Here is a 15829-nt window from a genome sequence, read left to right on the forward strand (position 1 = left end):
TAAGGAACAGCTATTGCACCTTATTCACAGTTGTTGTACAAGCATTGGTGAACCCTTAAACTGCCGTCTTGCCATCTTTTTAGCTTCTTAAAAAAGCTAGAAGTAACTTTATGCCAGCCCTGAGTCCCCTTACCAGTTCTTGTAGTCTTACAATTATCTATTCCTTTTTAAAATAAAAACTCCCCTTTTGCTACTGAAAGTCATACCCAGGCATCTGAACCTGATGGATGATAGGGAAGACATCAAAACTGGCAAGACACTTAGGGGTAGTCTGCATTACCCTGCTACATCGGCACAGCTGCACCATGTCTGGTGAAGATGTGCTATGCTGATAGGAGAGCGCTCTCCCGTCGGCATAGTTACTCCACCTCCACAAGAGGCGGAAGCGATGTTGTTGGCAGGAGAGCATCTCCTGCTGACTTAGCACTGGTGTGGCTAGCACTTAGGTGGATGACATTTGTGTCGCTCAGGGGGGTGGCTTTTTCACGCCCCTGAGCGAGGTAAGTTACATCGACTTAAGCGGTAGTGTAGATAAGCTCTAAGTGTTGTCAGATGCACAAGAAGAGAAACTGTAAATATATTTCTACTCTCTCAATGGGTGTTAAAGACTGTTACCCTGCTGGCATATGCATGGTCCAAGATAATGTCTCTGCCAGTGGGATAATCATGTTGAACATTAACTTTGGCGTGGGAGAACTGTTCTGTTTGATCCTTGATGTTAAACACAGCCATTCTCACAATGTACATATGGTCAATAGGTCTGGATAGGTTTCAGAGTAACAGCCGTGTTAGTCTGTATTCGCAAAAAGAAAAGGAGTACTTGTGGCACCTTAGAGACTAACCAATTTATTTGAGCATGAGCTTTCGTGAGCTACAGCTCACTTCATCGGATGCATACCGTGGAAACTGCAGCAGACTTTATATACACACAGAGAATATGAAACAATACCTCCTCCCACCCCACTTATCTAAAGTGATCATCAGGTTGGGCCATTTCCAGCACAAATCCAGGTTTTCTCACCCTCCACCCCCCCCACACAAATTCACTCTCCTGCTGGTGATAGCCCATCCAAAGTGACAACTCTTTACACAATGTGCATGATAATCAAGTTGGGCCATTTTCTGCACAAATCCAGGTTCTCTCACCCCCTCCCAAAAACCACACACACAAACTCACTATCCTGCTGGTAATAGCTCATCCAAAGTGACCACTCTCCTTATAATGTGCATGATAATCAAGGTGGGCCATTTCCAGCACAAATCCAGGTTTTCTCACCCCCCCCACCCCCATACACACACAAACTCACTCTCCTGCTGGTAATAGCTCATCCAAACTGACCACTCTCCAAGTTTAAATCCAAGTTAAACCAGAACATCTGGGGGGGGGGGGGGTAGGAAAAAACAAGAGGAAATAGGCTACCTTGCATAATGACTTAGCCACTCCCAGTCTCTATTTAAGCCTAAATTAATAGTATCCAATTTGCAAATGAATTCCAATTCAGCAGTTTCTCGCTGGAGTCTGGATTTGAAGTTTTTTTGTTTTAAGATAGCGACCTTCATGTCTGTGATTGCGTGACCAGAGAGATTGAAGTATTCTCCGACTGGTTTATGAATGTTATAATTCTTGACATCTGATTTGTGTCCATTTATTCTTTTACATAGAGACTGTCCAGTTTGACCAATGTAAATGGCAGAGGGGCATTGCTGGCACATGATGGCATATATCACATTGGTGGATGTGCAGGTGAACGAGCCTCTGATAGTGTGGCTGATGTTATTAGGCCCTGTGATGGTGTCCCCTGAATAGATATGTGGGCACAATTGGCAACGGGCTTTGTTGCAAGGATAAGTTCCTGGGTTAGTGGTTCTGTTGTGTGGTATGTGGTTGTTGGTGAGTATTTGCTTCAGGTTGCGGGGCTGTCTGTAGGCAAGTACTGGCCTGTCTCCCAAGATTTGTGAGAGTGTTGGGTCATCCTTTAGGATAGGTTGTAGATCCTTAATAATGCGTTGGAGGGGTTTTAGTTGGGGGCTGAAGGTGACGGCTAGTGGCGTTTTGTTATTTTCTTTGTTAGGCCTGTCCTGTAGTAGGTAACTTCTGGGAACTCTTCTGGCTCTATCAATCTGTTTCTTTACTTCCGCAGGTGGGTATTGTAGTTGTAAGAAAGCTTGACAGAGATCTTGTAGGTGTTTGTCTCTGTCTGAAGGGTTGGAGCAAATGCGGTTGTATCGCAGAGCTTGGCTGTAGACAATGGATCGTGTGGTGTGGTCAGGGTGAAAGCTGGAGGCATGTAGGTAGGAATAGCGGTCAGTAGGTTTCCGGGATAGGGTGGTGTTTATGTGACCATCGTTTATTAGCACTGTAGTGTCCAGGAAGTGGATCTCTTGTGTGGACTGGACCAGGCCGAGGTTGATGTTGGGATGGAAATTGTTGAAATCATGGTGGAATTCCTCAAGGGCTTCTTTTCCATGGGTCCAGATGATGAAGATGTCATCAATATAGCGCAAGTAGAGTAGGGGCGTTAGGGGACGAGAGCTGAGGAAGCGTTGTTCTAAATCAGCCATAAAAATGTTGGCATACTGTGGGGCCATGCGGGTACCCATAGCAGTGCCGCTGATCTGAAGGTATACATTGTCCCCAAATGTGAAATAGTTATGGGTAAGGACAAAGTCACAAAGTTCAGCCACCAGGTTAGCCGTGACATTATCGGGGATAGTGTTCCTGACGGCTTGTAGTCCATCTTTGTGTGGAATGTTGGTGTAGAGGGCTTCTACATCCATAGCGGCCAGGATGGTGTTACCAGGAAGATCACCAATGTATTGAAGTTTCCTCAGGAAGTCAGTGGTGTCTCGAAGGTAGCTGGGAGTGCTGGTAGCGTAGGGCTTGAGGAGGGAGTCTACATAGCCAGACAATCCTGCTGTCAGGGTACCAATGCCTGAGATGATGGGGCGCCCAGGATTTCCAGGTTTATGGATCTTGGGTAGTAGATAGAATATCCCAGGTCGGGGTTCCAGGGGTGTGTCTGTGCGGATTTGATCTTGTGCTTTTTCAGGAAGTTTCTTGAGCAAATGCTGTAGTTGCTTTTGGTAACTCTCAGTGGGATCAGAGGGTAATGGCTTGTAGAAACTCGTGTTGGAGAGCTGCCGAGCAGCCTCTTGTTCATATTCCGACCTATTCATGATGACAACAGCACCTCCTTTGTCAGCCTTTTTGATTATGATGTCAGAGTTGTTTCTGAGGCTGTGGATGGCATTTCGTTCCGCATGGCTGAGGTTATGGGGCAAGTGATGCTGCTTTTCCACAATTTCAGCCCGTGCACGTCGGCGGAAGCACTCTATGTAGAAGTCCAGTCTGCTGTTTCGACCTTTAGGAGGAGTCCACCTAGAATCCCTCTTTCTGTAGTGTTGGTAGGGAGACCTCTGTGGATTAGTATGTTGTTCAGAGGTATTTTGGAAATATTCCTTGAGTCGGAGACGTCGAAAATAGGATTCTAGGTCACCACAGAACTGGATACCTTCCTTGCTGTTCCATCTCCCCTGTGGTTAGAGGTTGAGTTGCAACCAGAATTTTAAACCTCAGGAATTCTCAGGATGATAGTTTAAAGTGGCCTTATGCAACACCGGTCTCCCTCCTGCCTGTAGGCAATGTGAATGCATTGTACCTTCACTGGAGCTGTTTGTGCTTTATCAGCTTCTGATGCATACTCTTCTGGACAGGGACTGTGCTCTGCTGCTCCCCAGTCCTGCGAAGACTTAAGCCTGTGCTTGACTACTCACAGTGCATAAAATCTTTGGAAGGTCAGGGCCTGGGGGTCCACACAGTTTCTAGCAGAACGGTAACCTAATTTTGATTGGTGCCTCTGTGCCCCACTGTAAATATTAATATCTCACCCTAATAAGAGACTTACTCCCATCTCACATGGATAAGCTGTTAAAGTCACATCCCTGAGACGCTTGAGATGTATCATCAAAAGCTGCTTGGCAGGGAAAATAGAATTATATATTTAAAGGGACTCAGTGCCATTTCACGGGGCATGGAGCAGTGTTCACGTCCACTCCCCTTCAGTACTCTGGCCAAGCTGGGGAAGCTAATGATCCAACCAGCAGATGAATCCTGGTCACATGCCACCTGAGGCATGTTGTGCATATGCTAAAAAGAGGGCCATTTTGGGGGGGATTTTCTGACATGAATGGGTTTCTATGGGCCTGATCCTGTACCACTGAAGTCACTGAGAGTTTTGCTGCTGTTTTCAGGTGGAGCAGAATGGGGGCCTTAGATCTCTTGATATTGAGAAGCTATGGTATCCAGTAATGACAACTAAGAGTGAAATGGCATATTTGTGTTTCAGTTTCTCCAGCAGTATCGTCACTACCAGTCCAATGTGGAGATTTTCAAACTCCAGCCTGATAAGCCCAGTAAGGAGCTGGCTGAATTGGTGATCTTCTTAGCACAGGTAAAATTCTGTAATTCTAGGAAAAACAAACAAATTGAACTATTAAAAGGTGACCTGCAAAACCTTTCCCCACAATGAAATAATTGTAAGCTATATACAAATGCTCCATATAGATGACAAATAACAGACGAAAAGATTTTAACAATATATTTTTTAAAATTTCCATTCTCCAGGTTTGCTTTCTGTGGTTTACAGTATAAAATGGTAAAAACAAAACATTTTAAAAACTGAACTGTTTATTTAAAAAAAACAAACAAACAATAACCCAGTTGTGCCCCATTTGACAACTACCCTTGCGTCAGCAGAAATTTTAATAGGTGCGTTGCTTCAGAATGATTCTGGAACATCATAGTGGTGCCAAATAGAACTTGTTACTCATAATTATCTTATTTTTGGAATGGGTGTTCCAGATCACCTTTAAATGCAGATTTTACGACACTCTTAATCCTTTAATAAAGAAGTGAGCTTTTATGTAGGAATTAATATGATAGAAACTTCAGCATTCCAAGATATATTGCACATCAACAAAATTTGAAAAAGTTAGTCGTCATTTAATGTATATTTGGTTAAGGGGTATATTTTTACGGAGTCAGATTCACCTCTCAGCAAATGTACCATTGTTACACTGTTAGAGTTTATTATAGGGACTTCAATAAAGATTTTGTTTTTTTAAACAGGTTGGGCATTGCTATCCAGAACATCTTGTTGATTTTCCACAGCAGCTGAAAGAACTGCTTTCTTACAATCACACCGTTTTGGATGCAGATCTTCGAATGGTAAATCTGACATTTAAAGCACTGATATTTATTGCTAAGGTCTTTAAGAGGATTCTGTACAGAATTTTATTTTACAGTATAAGCAAGGACTTGCATTGTCCTGTGTGCCTATTAATTTTGTGTGCCTCAGTTTTTCAGTGTCCAGCTTTCTGAAAGTCGGACTCCTTCAAGATGCCTCAAATTGGGCATCCAAAAATCAAGGCCAAAGTGGTCAGTTTGGTAGAGAAGTGGTACCCTGGTTTTGAGGACCACCACAGAGTTAGCCACTCTGGGCTCCAGGAGCACATCTTTGCCCTGATCCTTCAAAGACTAATACACATGCTTAATTTACTGTGAACAGTCTTGCTGACTTCGCTGGAACTACTTGTCGGGTGTAAAATTTAGCATGTGTAAAAGTCTGAAAAGGATTTGGGCCTGACTCTTTTTCTTTGTAGATGAATAATAAATGCTCTTGTCTCAGTCATTTTCAAATTGTGATTCTGGTCACTTCTTTGTTGCAGACATTTTGCAAAGCTCTGATATTATTAAGAAACAAGAATCTAATAAACCCTACAAGTTTGCTGGAACTCTTCTTTGAACTCCTGCGCTGCCATGATAAACTTCTACGGAAAGTAAGATGCAGAATAAGAATTGGTTTTATGTCCTTGGTGAGCCTCTTGTTAATGTTTTCCCCTCTCTTATGAGAAGGAAACACAAGTAATTCAGCAGTACCATACAGCCTGTTCGGTCTTCAAGGTAGCTAAATATATAATCTTATTGTAGTTCTGTTGGTTCCAGTAGTGAAGATTTTAGTGTATTTGGGCTTTAAGCAATTTGATGTGCCTGTGACCAACTATTATGGAGACGGACACTCAGGGATAAATACAATGAGTATGAAAGGGCCAACTTTAGAAACCTGAAAGGTGAGATAAAATCAAGACCTCAAAAGGCCAGGGTGGGGATTGGCAGTTCATTGAGGGTTATGGGCTTGGTTCCTAGAAGTTCTGAGTATTTTCTGGTGTCCCTGACTTCCTGGGGCCTGAGCAGCTGTAACTCCTTGTGTGGGCTCATGTGCCAACCATTTAAGATTTAGTGGAAAAATCATTCCGATGATGGTGTTGGGGCATTCCCCAGGATGCGATCTGAACCGCTGGACTGCTGTGTCCTCTTAGCTCTCCAGCCTGGGATCCCTTTTACATTGCTTTGCTGAGGAACAGCAATCCCTCCAGGCTCTGTTCACTCTCAGCCACCAGCAGGCAAAGTCACTCCTAGCTGAGTACATGACTGCTATGCTTAGCCAGCCATGAATTACATACAGAGAGGCACCCACATATCCCTCAGCTCCAGCCTTGCTCCCCAGAAGTGTACGTCTCATACTGCTCAGTAGCCCACTGGACAGTACAAGTTCATAGATAGTTCGTCATTCCAACAAGGGGTAATAAGTATGCACCAGGCTTATTGACCTAAGTAGAGATTCCCAAGCACTTCTGCCAAAACACACTGCTTTAGATAAAACAATAAAAAAAGTTTATTAACTAGAGAAAGATAGATCTTAAGTGATAAGCTATAGAAGTCAGAATTGGTTACAAAAGAAATAAACAGATAAATATGCAAGCTAATTCCTAAATTTTACTAAGGCTAATAAGCTTAAAAGCAAAAGATGTGTCTCACTGTGAGTTGCAATACATTTCCAGGCTGGGTCCCCCCGCCTCCCCGCACTTTGTTCAGTTCTCTGAGAGTCATTGTTGTCATGAGCAGAGAGGTGGCTAGGGACATTCCCCCTCGCCCCCTTCTTGCACCCTAGCCCTTTGTGCTGGAAACATCCTTGCTGGATCATAGGGACAGGCAGTTCCATTGTGTACTGAGCACCAAACTGTCCTTTGGATGAATTGTAAATTTCTTGTTTGCAACTCCTCACCACCCCTCCTTTCTGGAGAATGTCCAATCAAGCTGGTAATGACTCTTTAGCACTTTGCTGGCATGCTAGGGTGTCTTTGTCTCTGAGAAATTGAGTTGTGGACGTTACCCAGAACTCCAACACGTTTCAGTAACCATCATAATTTTACATGCAAGTGTTGTTGCACACATTTCAACAGGATCATAATATTCAGCAGATTGAGTTTTCAAATGATACTGCACAAGGCATACTTTGTACAAAATATAACATAACCATATAAAAGTGGTGAATGTGAGCTACAGCGTGTCATAGGTGTACTAGGAATAAACATAATTACATTGATTTAAAAATCAGCATATCTGACCTCTCTTGGAGATACTGTGGATAATTGTCTAGGCATAAGTTAGAATGTGTTCTACATTCCTACATGATACTAATTTCTGGAATGGAATTCAGGAGTTTATTCCTAAAGTTATGAGATAGACAGACAGTCCTATTCACTGAGGCCTTTTCTGTTGTAGGTGCAGCACCCAACAGGAACTCCTGAGTTCTTTAGGGAAACTTGTAAATGAAAAGCGCTGCTGGGCATAAACATATTTAAATGCCTTCTTTGTTGCAGAAAGATTTATCACTAACTGAAAATAGAATTGACTGGAATCAAACTTGCTACAACAGTCAGTCAAACAGACCAGTCAAAACTTAGCTGAATTTGCAAAAGAAATTTCAGCAATACAAGTTTTTTTTTCTTTTTTTTTTTTTAAATTACGGCTATATTTGATGTTGTTCAATTCTCTATGGTTTTTATTCTGCAAAGACTGTGGTCTTGTCTACATTAACTCCCCATGTGAACGCTCTTCTTCTCCTTTTGTGGTTTAACTTAGGGGTTGTTTAGATGAATCGTATGCCGCAAGTTGGGTGTAAATCTACATTGCATTAGTGTGCTGTCTGTGTGGACCCTGCTACCACACATGAAAAGTTCCCTAGTGCGCACTGACCTGCTCTGCTTTGAAACAGGACTAGATGAAAATGCCCTACGGGACTTGTAGGATGTGGTAGCAGGGTCTGCAGCGATAGTGTGTGGCAGGCTTGTGCACTGTAGATTTATAACCCAACTTGCCACCCACTCACTGTTCATCAAACCGTTACTTCACTTTGGAAGTGGATTAAGCTTAAGTGCAAAAAATCACTCAGTGCAAAATAGGAGGGTCCACACCGGAGACTAGTGCAGCATAGCTATTGTTCTTTAAAGTCACACCCTAGTTTATTCCACACCTAACATCCCCTTGTAGCATCCCCTCTGTGCTGTGAGTAGCCCTATTGAAGTTAGCGGGACCATTTGCCATGTGTGAAGTTAAACACATGAATAAATCTTTGTGTAGGATTGAGGCCAATGACTTTTTTTTTTCTCTCTCCCAACTGTGGCTTTGGAAAAAACTTCTTTGCCATAGTGACTGGCGCTCTCCTTGCATGGTAGTACTAATGGGCTTTAGGGAATTAACTTTGTAGGTTGCAGAGTGTAAATACTTCACTTTACCGTGCATGTCACTGTTTGTTTACAGACTTTATATACTCACATTGTGACAGACATCAAGAATATAAATGCTAAACACAAGAACAATAAAGTGAATACAGTAAGTATGCTGGCTTCCAGGTTTACTTTGAATGAATGTTTTTTATTATGAAAACTTTTTCAAACTCGCTCATAATTTTCCCAATTTCTTCTTCTTAAGGCACTGCAGAACTTCATGTATACTATGTTAAGAGACAGCAACCCTACTGCAGCCAAGATATCTCTGGATGTGATGATCGAATTATATAGAAGGAATATTTGGTGAGTTTCATTGCACAGAATTGGTTCTTGATTATTCTGGGGAAACCCAGGACGGGTAAAAATCTGATTTAAAAAAAAATACTTTTTTATTTAAATTTGAAATGGACAATTTTGTTAAGGCCTAAACGTACTGTAATCTATTACAATCATTTAAACTAAACACAAAAAAATATTAAGTAGTACATCTTTGCTGCCTAATTCTAAAGAAAGTCAGACCACTGCACTGGTGGAAGTCACTGGCTAAGTACCTAAAACCAAAGTTTGTTGAAGGGCTAACTCAGCTTTTCACAGCAGTAGCCTCTATTGCATGTACTGAGAGAATATTTTCTTCATTTCAGTTTATTCAGCTAGTTCAGGTCAATGACTATTTTATTCGTAGGTAGAAAAAAATTGGGAGTTGGAAAAAGCAGAAAATCTTGTTTTCCTCTTCCAATCTATGAATAAAAATTAAGTGGGAAAGGATCAGATCTCCTAGTTCTAAAATCTTGAGAGACATGGTGGCAATCAATTCAGTTCGCTAACTACAGATAATACTTCTTTAGTTTAATAAGTCAGTTAGTTTTAAATGCAAAACATGTTTTGATAAACTTTTTTCCTATTGTATCCAGCATGTTTAAGATAGCTTTAACAAACGAAAAACATTTTAAAATGCTGTTTTTGTGCATTTTAATTGATTTTTGAATTTCCGTCCAAATAGATTTTACACAAATCATAAGCAAAAAACCATCTTTTAATAAATAAGAAATGTTACTTGTTGCTTTCTAACGTAACAGAAAATGTAAAAATTAAGAATCTGAATACATGTATTTAAGCAATAAAATTGTTTAAATAAATGTGTATAGAGGTAGTGCATCTTCCTGGTTAGAAAAAAGAAGCATCAAGTGTGATGTAAAGGCTATATTTTGTTGCAAATCAACCTGTTTTAATGGTTCCCAACCAATAAGAATCAATCTTTCTTTTAAAATCATAGAAGGTTAGGTTTGGAAGGGACCTCAGGAGGTCATGTAGTCCAACCCCCTGCTTGAAGCAGGACCAATCCCCAATTTTTGCCCCAGATCCCTAAATGGCCCCCTCAAGGATTGAACTCAGAACCCTGGGTTTAGCAGGCCAATGCTCAAACCACTGAGCTATCCCTCTTTTGGAAAATAACAAAAAGGTACAAATGCAAAACAAGTTTAAAATTGTTTATTTAAATCAAGGTTTTCCACTTGCTGATCTCAGTCATGATTTTAATCACAGATTTTAATCGCTTTGATTTTAAATCAGTGCACCCTGGGGCAATCCATTTGTAGTGTGGTTGTATTGTGTTTTGTAGAACACAGTCTAGAAGGGCAGAAGTGACTGAGAGACTTTGCAGGAGAAGGTGCGTAGGAAGAATCTTAGACGTTTTCCTTTTCAGAACAATAAACAAGTATACTTCAAACCATCAACCAAAACCTGCACATACACATGCTTTCTTGAGCCTCTCTATTGGTGCATTAAATCTTGAGTATAGTTCTGCTGTATAGTAAGTCGTGAAGTCCAACTATGGTTGATGCCCAAGCCCTTGGGTACGTTTGCGGCAGTGTGTATAGCGCATGTAGCTCCCTGCAGGGGGGAAAGGCGTCAGCAGTGAGGAGGTAGCGGGACACTACACTGCTAAAAAATATCAGTGTCGACCTGGGAGGCACTGCTTGGGTGTGTCGAGAGATGTGTAGGGTATTTCCCGAAGTTTCTGGCGAGTTTTGTACTCTACTTGCCTAAGCGGTGTCTCCCCGGCGACATTGATATTTACACCCGTGCTAGCCGGGGTGTGCGCTGTCTGTATTCTACACACTGCTGCAAGTGTGGATGTACTTCAAGAGAAGAAATAGGATTTGCATGGTTAGGATTTGAAAAGAAGCCTGTACATTGATGCTACGTGCTTGGTGAATTAATGTTTTTAGTTGTGAGTTGGTTTTCCGGAGTAAAAGCAAGCGCTGTTTTGAATAAGCAGGAGGCGGAGTAAGCTCCAAGATGGCGATGTATTAGAAGAAAAACAGAACTTGGAGTATTAATGGAGTTACACAGATGTTTACTGATTCCACTGCTGCCTTAGTTCTGGTGCTGCTGCTCTCAGCAGATGTTTCACAGTGAGGAATAGCAAGGGAAGATCTTCATTTGCCCATTGTTTTAGGTTTTAATTATCCCTAAGTGTGTGTCGGTCGGTCAGGGGGGAGTTGTCACCTAACTTGTACCCCCTTTTAACCTCCTGGTCCTGCCATGGAAATGAACTGTACAGATAAGAAATACTGCTCCTTTTGAGCATTTTCTGCCTCTTTGGGATCTCTCCAGTGTTCTGCAGGGGTGGTTTGCACAGCCCTTCGTTCCTTATTCCAGGCAGAATTCCTAGGGACTTCAGCAGGAGTTCAGCCTGACTGTGCGCGGCAGGACTCCTTTTACAGAAAGGAGAGATAACAGCTGCTGCATGAGGCGCATTGGCAGAGCATGTTTGGGCTTCAGGAGCTTTGTTCATGGGCTGATCTTGGATATACCATGAATCTGTTGGACAGGCAGGCAGATAAGTCATGCACTGCCACAATGGGTCTGCCAGCTCTAGAACAGCAGCGTAATAATGCCTCTGGTACAATGGAGGGGAAAGAAATATTCCAATAGAGTAAAAACTGGGAAAACTTAAAATATATAGATGACCATCTTACTTATAGACTCATAGGCTTTAAGGCCAGAATGGACCATCATGATCATCTACTTGGGCCACAGAACCTCACCCACCCACTCCTCTGGCTGAATGACTGAAGTTTTCAAATCATGATTTAAGACTTCAAGTTACAGAGAATCCACCATTTACTCCAGTTCAACCCAGCAAGTGACCCGTGTCCCATGCTGCGGAGGAAGGTGAAAGACATCCAGGGTCTCTGCCAATCTGACCCTGAGGAAAATTACTTCCTGATGCCACATATGGTGATCAGTTAGACCCTGAGCATGTGGGCAAGACTCACCAGCCTGACACCTGGGAAAGAATTCTGTGTAGTAACTCAGAGCCCTTCCCATGTCGTGCCTCATCTCCAGCAGTTGGGGATATTTGCTACCAGCAGTTGCAGATGGGCCATGTGCCATTGGAGGGAATGGTATGATGAGATTGCCTACATCATACCTTCCCCTTTCAAGGACAGGGCTTTTGCGGTATTGCTAAATAGCTTTATAGGTATTTAAGAGTCAGCTTAAATTCAGTTCAGGGCCAACAGAATTTATAAATCTCTCTTAGAGGTTGTTTCTGTCAAACCTTTCCAGTAGCTTTTGTAATGAAAGCCAAATCTCTCTGCATTTAATTTTAACAGGCAATGTCTTATTACTTGAAGTATCTTTTACTGTGGGGCCTGTCATTGCTTTTATGGAGTCATCTTCGTTGTCAAAGTGCAATTGTGTGTTCTTCTCCAGTGTGAACTTAGATAAAGCATATATGCTTCTGGGTATCTAGACCTGATCATTTTTGTGTAGGAAAAATGACCACAAATGGCATGGAGAAACATCATCTCTTGGTTTGTATTTGAAATCACTGATGGTGTGATGAAAGCAGCTAGTATTGTGGGATTTGTTTCCAGTGAATCGGCTTTGCATTAAATCTACCATGATGTCTTGTTTTTTAAAATCAGCAAACTTCTTGGTGAAGGTACGTTAATGTTTTGCTTTTTTCAGGAATGATGCCAAAACAGTCAATGTTATCACAACAGCCTGCTTTTCCAAAGTCACAAAGGTGGGTGGAAATCGATCTGAAATGCCAGTATATTTTGCTTCAGCTGTTTTTGCCATATCTCTGTCTGTCACATATATGTGTGTGTGTATATTTATATATGTATTTGTGCAACTTCCTTTCTATACAGTAGAACCTCAGAGTTATGAACACCTTGGGAACGGAGGTTGTTTCTAACTCTGAACAAAACGTTATGGTGGTTCTGTCAAAAGTTTACAACTGAACATTGTCTTAACACAGCTTCGAAACTTTACCATGCAGAAGAAAAATGCTGCTTTTAATTGTCTTAATTTCAATGAAACAAGCACAGAAACAATTTACCATGTCAAATCTTTTTTAAACGTTCCCATTTTTTTAAATAGTTTGTTTAACGCAGTACTGTACTGTATTTCCTTTTTTCTGTTTGTGGTCTCTGCTGCTGCCTGATTGTGTACTTCTGGTTCCAAATGAGATCTGGTGTTCATAACTCTGCTGTTTGTAACTCTGAGGTTCTACTGTAATTATTCACGAAGGTGTTTCATTAACTTTTGGCTACAAATAGCTGGAGCACATCTTAATTTATTTCTGATGTAGAGAAATAGATTTGTCACTTCTGCCCACAGATCTGCAGCGATAGAAATTAGTAGCCTAGCTATTGCTGGCTGGTGTGAGATTCCATACCCCCTCGCGCTGGGCAGTGCTAGCCAAAAGGGACTCTCGGGAGCATTGCCTCACGTTGATCGGCACTGTTGCGCTTTCTTGGCTCCAACAGTGAAAATAACTGGTATCCCAGCTGCCCGTTCCCAGAAACAACCCTGTATCTGGATGCTGCAATGGTGGTGGTTTTAGAAATGCCTAGGATGCCATGGGTAGGTTCGTTATATGATAAAGGCCCATACTCTATTTCTTAAAACCACCATAGGCTTGTGAAACTGAGCATAGGATCTCAAGCTGCTGCCAAAGTTACCATGAATGGCCTAATTGCTCAGAGCAATAAAACTAAAATTGTACTAGCAACTCAAGAAACCAGACTTTGCACAATAGGTTGTGTCTACGCTATGGTCGTGTCAGTTGATGATCACACCTTTTCACATCCTTGGCTGACGTAACTCTGCTGGCCGCAGGTCCTGGTTTTGATGCCGTTGTGCTGGCATAGCTTGTCTTGTTTAGGGGCTGGTGGAATAAACTATGCTGATGAGCAGTGTAGCCGGTAGTAAGATCCATCCACACTGGGGTGCTTTGCTGATATACCTGTGCTAGTAAAGCAGCCCTCGTGCAATAGTACAGGTTCACGTGGGCCATTGTGAAAGTCCTGCTACACTTCGATCAGTTGCATGCCAGTGCTTCACTGCTGCAAGACTGGCAACAAAGACTGACCGTGGTTTTTTGCACATCTAGTGTTTTCAGTCAGCCTGTCCATTTTACGCCATTTCCTATCTCTTGTTATAAGCAACTGGTGACCTAACATGGGGACCTTTGCCTCTTGTAAACTAATTCTTCCCCCCTCTATCCCCCCAAATGCCCATGTTTTTCAGATACTAGTTGCTGGTTTGAAATTCTTCCTTGGGAAAGATGAAGATGAGAAAAGAGAGAGTGATTCAGAATCTGAGGTTAGTCCAGAGGCTAATTCTCCTGCTGTCACTTTCTCAAACTCTGCAACATGTATCTACAGTAGGTATTGTGTATCTTGCATTGTCCTCTCTGCTCCATCCAGGATGCCAGCCACCTACACCTATTTGTTGATTCGTCTCCCCGCCACCAGCCAGAAAGAACAGACGGGATTGTGTGTTAATTTGCCCATCAGTTTGAGAGATTCAGTCTCCTCAGGACATGTGCGTTATTGTTAATGGGAAAGACGCCTGCCCGTTGAGGGGAAGATCAGGAAAACAGTCCCCTTCGTTTTCAAAATCGTTAAGGGCCACTTAGTGACTGGCCCATTTGTAGTACCCGGGCTGATGGTTGCATTGCTGGCAGCATGGGAAGTCAGAACCTGTATTATAAGAATGAGCTAGTAGGAAAAACAATTTTTTCCCCTTACAGACTGTGAGAATGTAGTTGTTTCTAGTAGTGCCCTCAACATGCCGGGCACTACACATTGATGATACAAAGCAGGTGTGGCCTCTGCCCTGAAGAGCATACACTGTAAAGTACTTTTCCAGGAAGAGTGTGATGCTTTTAGGTTCAGTCTTGTAGTTGACCACTGGCCAAACTCCAATTAAAGTCAGTTGTTGATGTCCTTGAGTGGGGATTTGGGGATTGAGCTCTGTGATTGTTTAGAAGGTAAAGAATTACCAGAGGCTTCATGTAGACTTGTGATTGAGGAACTGAACTGGGAATCAGGAGACCAGGGTTGTGTTTTTTTGTTTTTTAATTAAAGCTCTGCTGTAGACTTTGCATGTGACTACTTAATCTCTCTGTGGCTCAGTTCTTCATCTGCAAAATGGGGAAAATAGCACTTCTTTATCTCACGTGGTGGTGTGAGAATAAATTTACTGATATGTGGGGAGTGCACAGAGGTTAGTGATGGGGGTCAGACAAGTACAAAATGCTATTACCCTAGCCATCCTCCCACCCCCAGCTACTTTATCTGATCTGTACTGAGATCCTTTTAAAGCGTTACTCATGAATTGGGTATTGTTGAATAATACGTTACTATTGCCTAATGACTAGTACCATGTCTGTTGTATTGCTTTATTGACGTGCTGTTACCTGGTCCTAAACCTTGGTGTATGTGTTCTCTTGTATGAAGTCAAAGTTTTAAGTATTGAAATGAATGTCAGGCTGGCTACATGGCAAACGTATGGAGGTAGAGTGAATTGGTTTCCTATTTTTGAAAACCTGGTGTGTGACCCTGACAGTTGTTGCTGTCAATCAGCTGCAATATCCTATTTGAAGCCTCATTCCCTTGAGTCATGCTCTATCTGATGTTCCTTTCCGAAGGATGAAGGGCCTACAGCCAGAAACCTCATGGTGAGATATGCAACCGGAAAGAAAACCACCAAACACAAGAAGAAGATGGAGAAAGCCATGAAGGTTCTGAAGGTAAGGGAAGCCCAGTTGGACATTTTGGCATCGCCATGGAACTAGCTGCAGAATCCAAGTGGTAGAAAGGGAAACAGCAGTAAATTGAATACTTGTAAAGCTAAATAGGATTTTAAAAGCAGTCGGGCCTACCAGTGCAGGGCT

General features: G+C 42.2%; 1 protein-coding gene across 1 annotated transcript in view; it reads left to right on the top strand.

Annotated features, from left to right (window-relative positions):
• Positions 1-15829, top strand: part of SDAD1 (SDA1 domain containing 1) — a 36763-nt gene that overhangs the window by 1194 nt on the left and 19740 nt on the right. The window contains exons 2-9 of the mRNA XM_073340416.2: positions 4347-4451; positions 5129-5227; positions 5728-5838; positions 8663-8734; positions 8834-8934; positions 12610-12667; positions 14179-14253; positions 15584-15685. Coding sequence (XP_073196517.2) covers positions 4347-4451; positions 5129-5227; positions 5728-5838; positions 8663-8734; positions 8834-8934; positions 12610-12667; positions 14179-14253; positions 15584-15685 — 723 coding nt within the window. The remainder of the gene's footprint in view (positions 1-4346; positions 4452-5128; positions 5228-5727; positions 5839-8662; positions 8735-8833; positions 8935-12609; positions 12668-14178; positions 14254-15583; positions 15686-15829) is intronic.

Source organism: Lepidochelys kempii, chromosome 4 (genome assembly GCF_965140285.1).
Source record: "Lepidochelys kempii isolate rLepKem1 chromosome 4, rLepKem1.hap1, whole genome shotgun sequence".
NCBI lineage: Eukaryota > Metazoa > Chordata > Testudines > Cheloniidae > Lepidochelys > Lepidochelys kempii.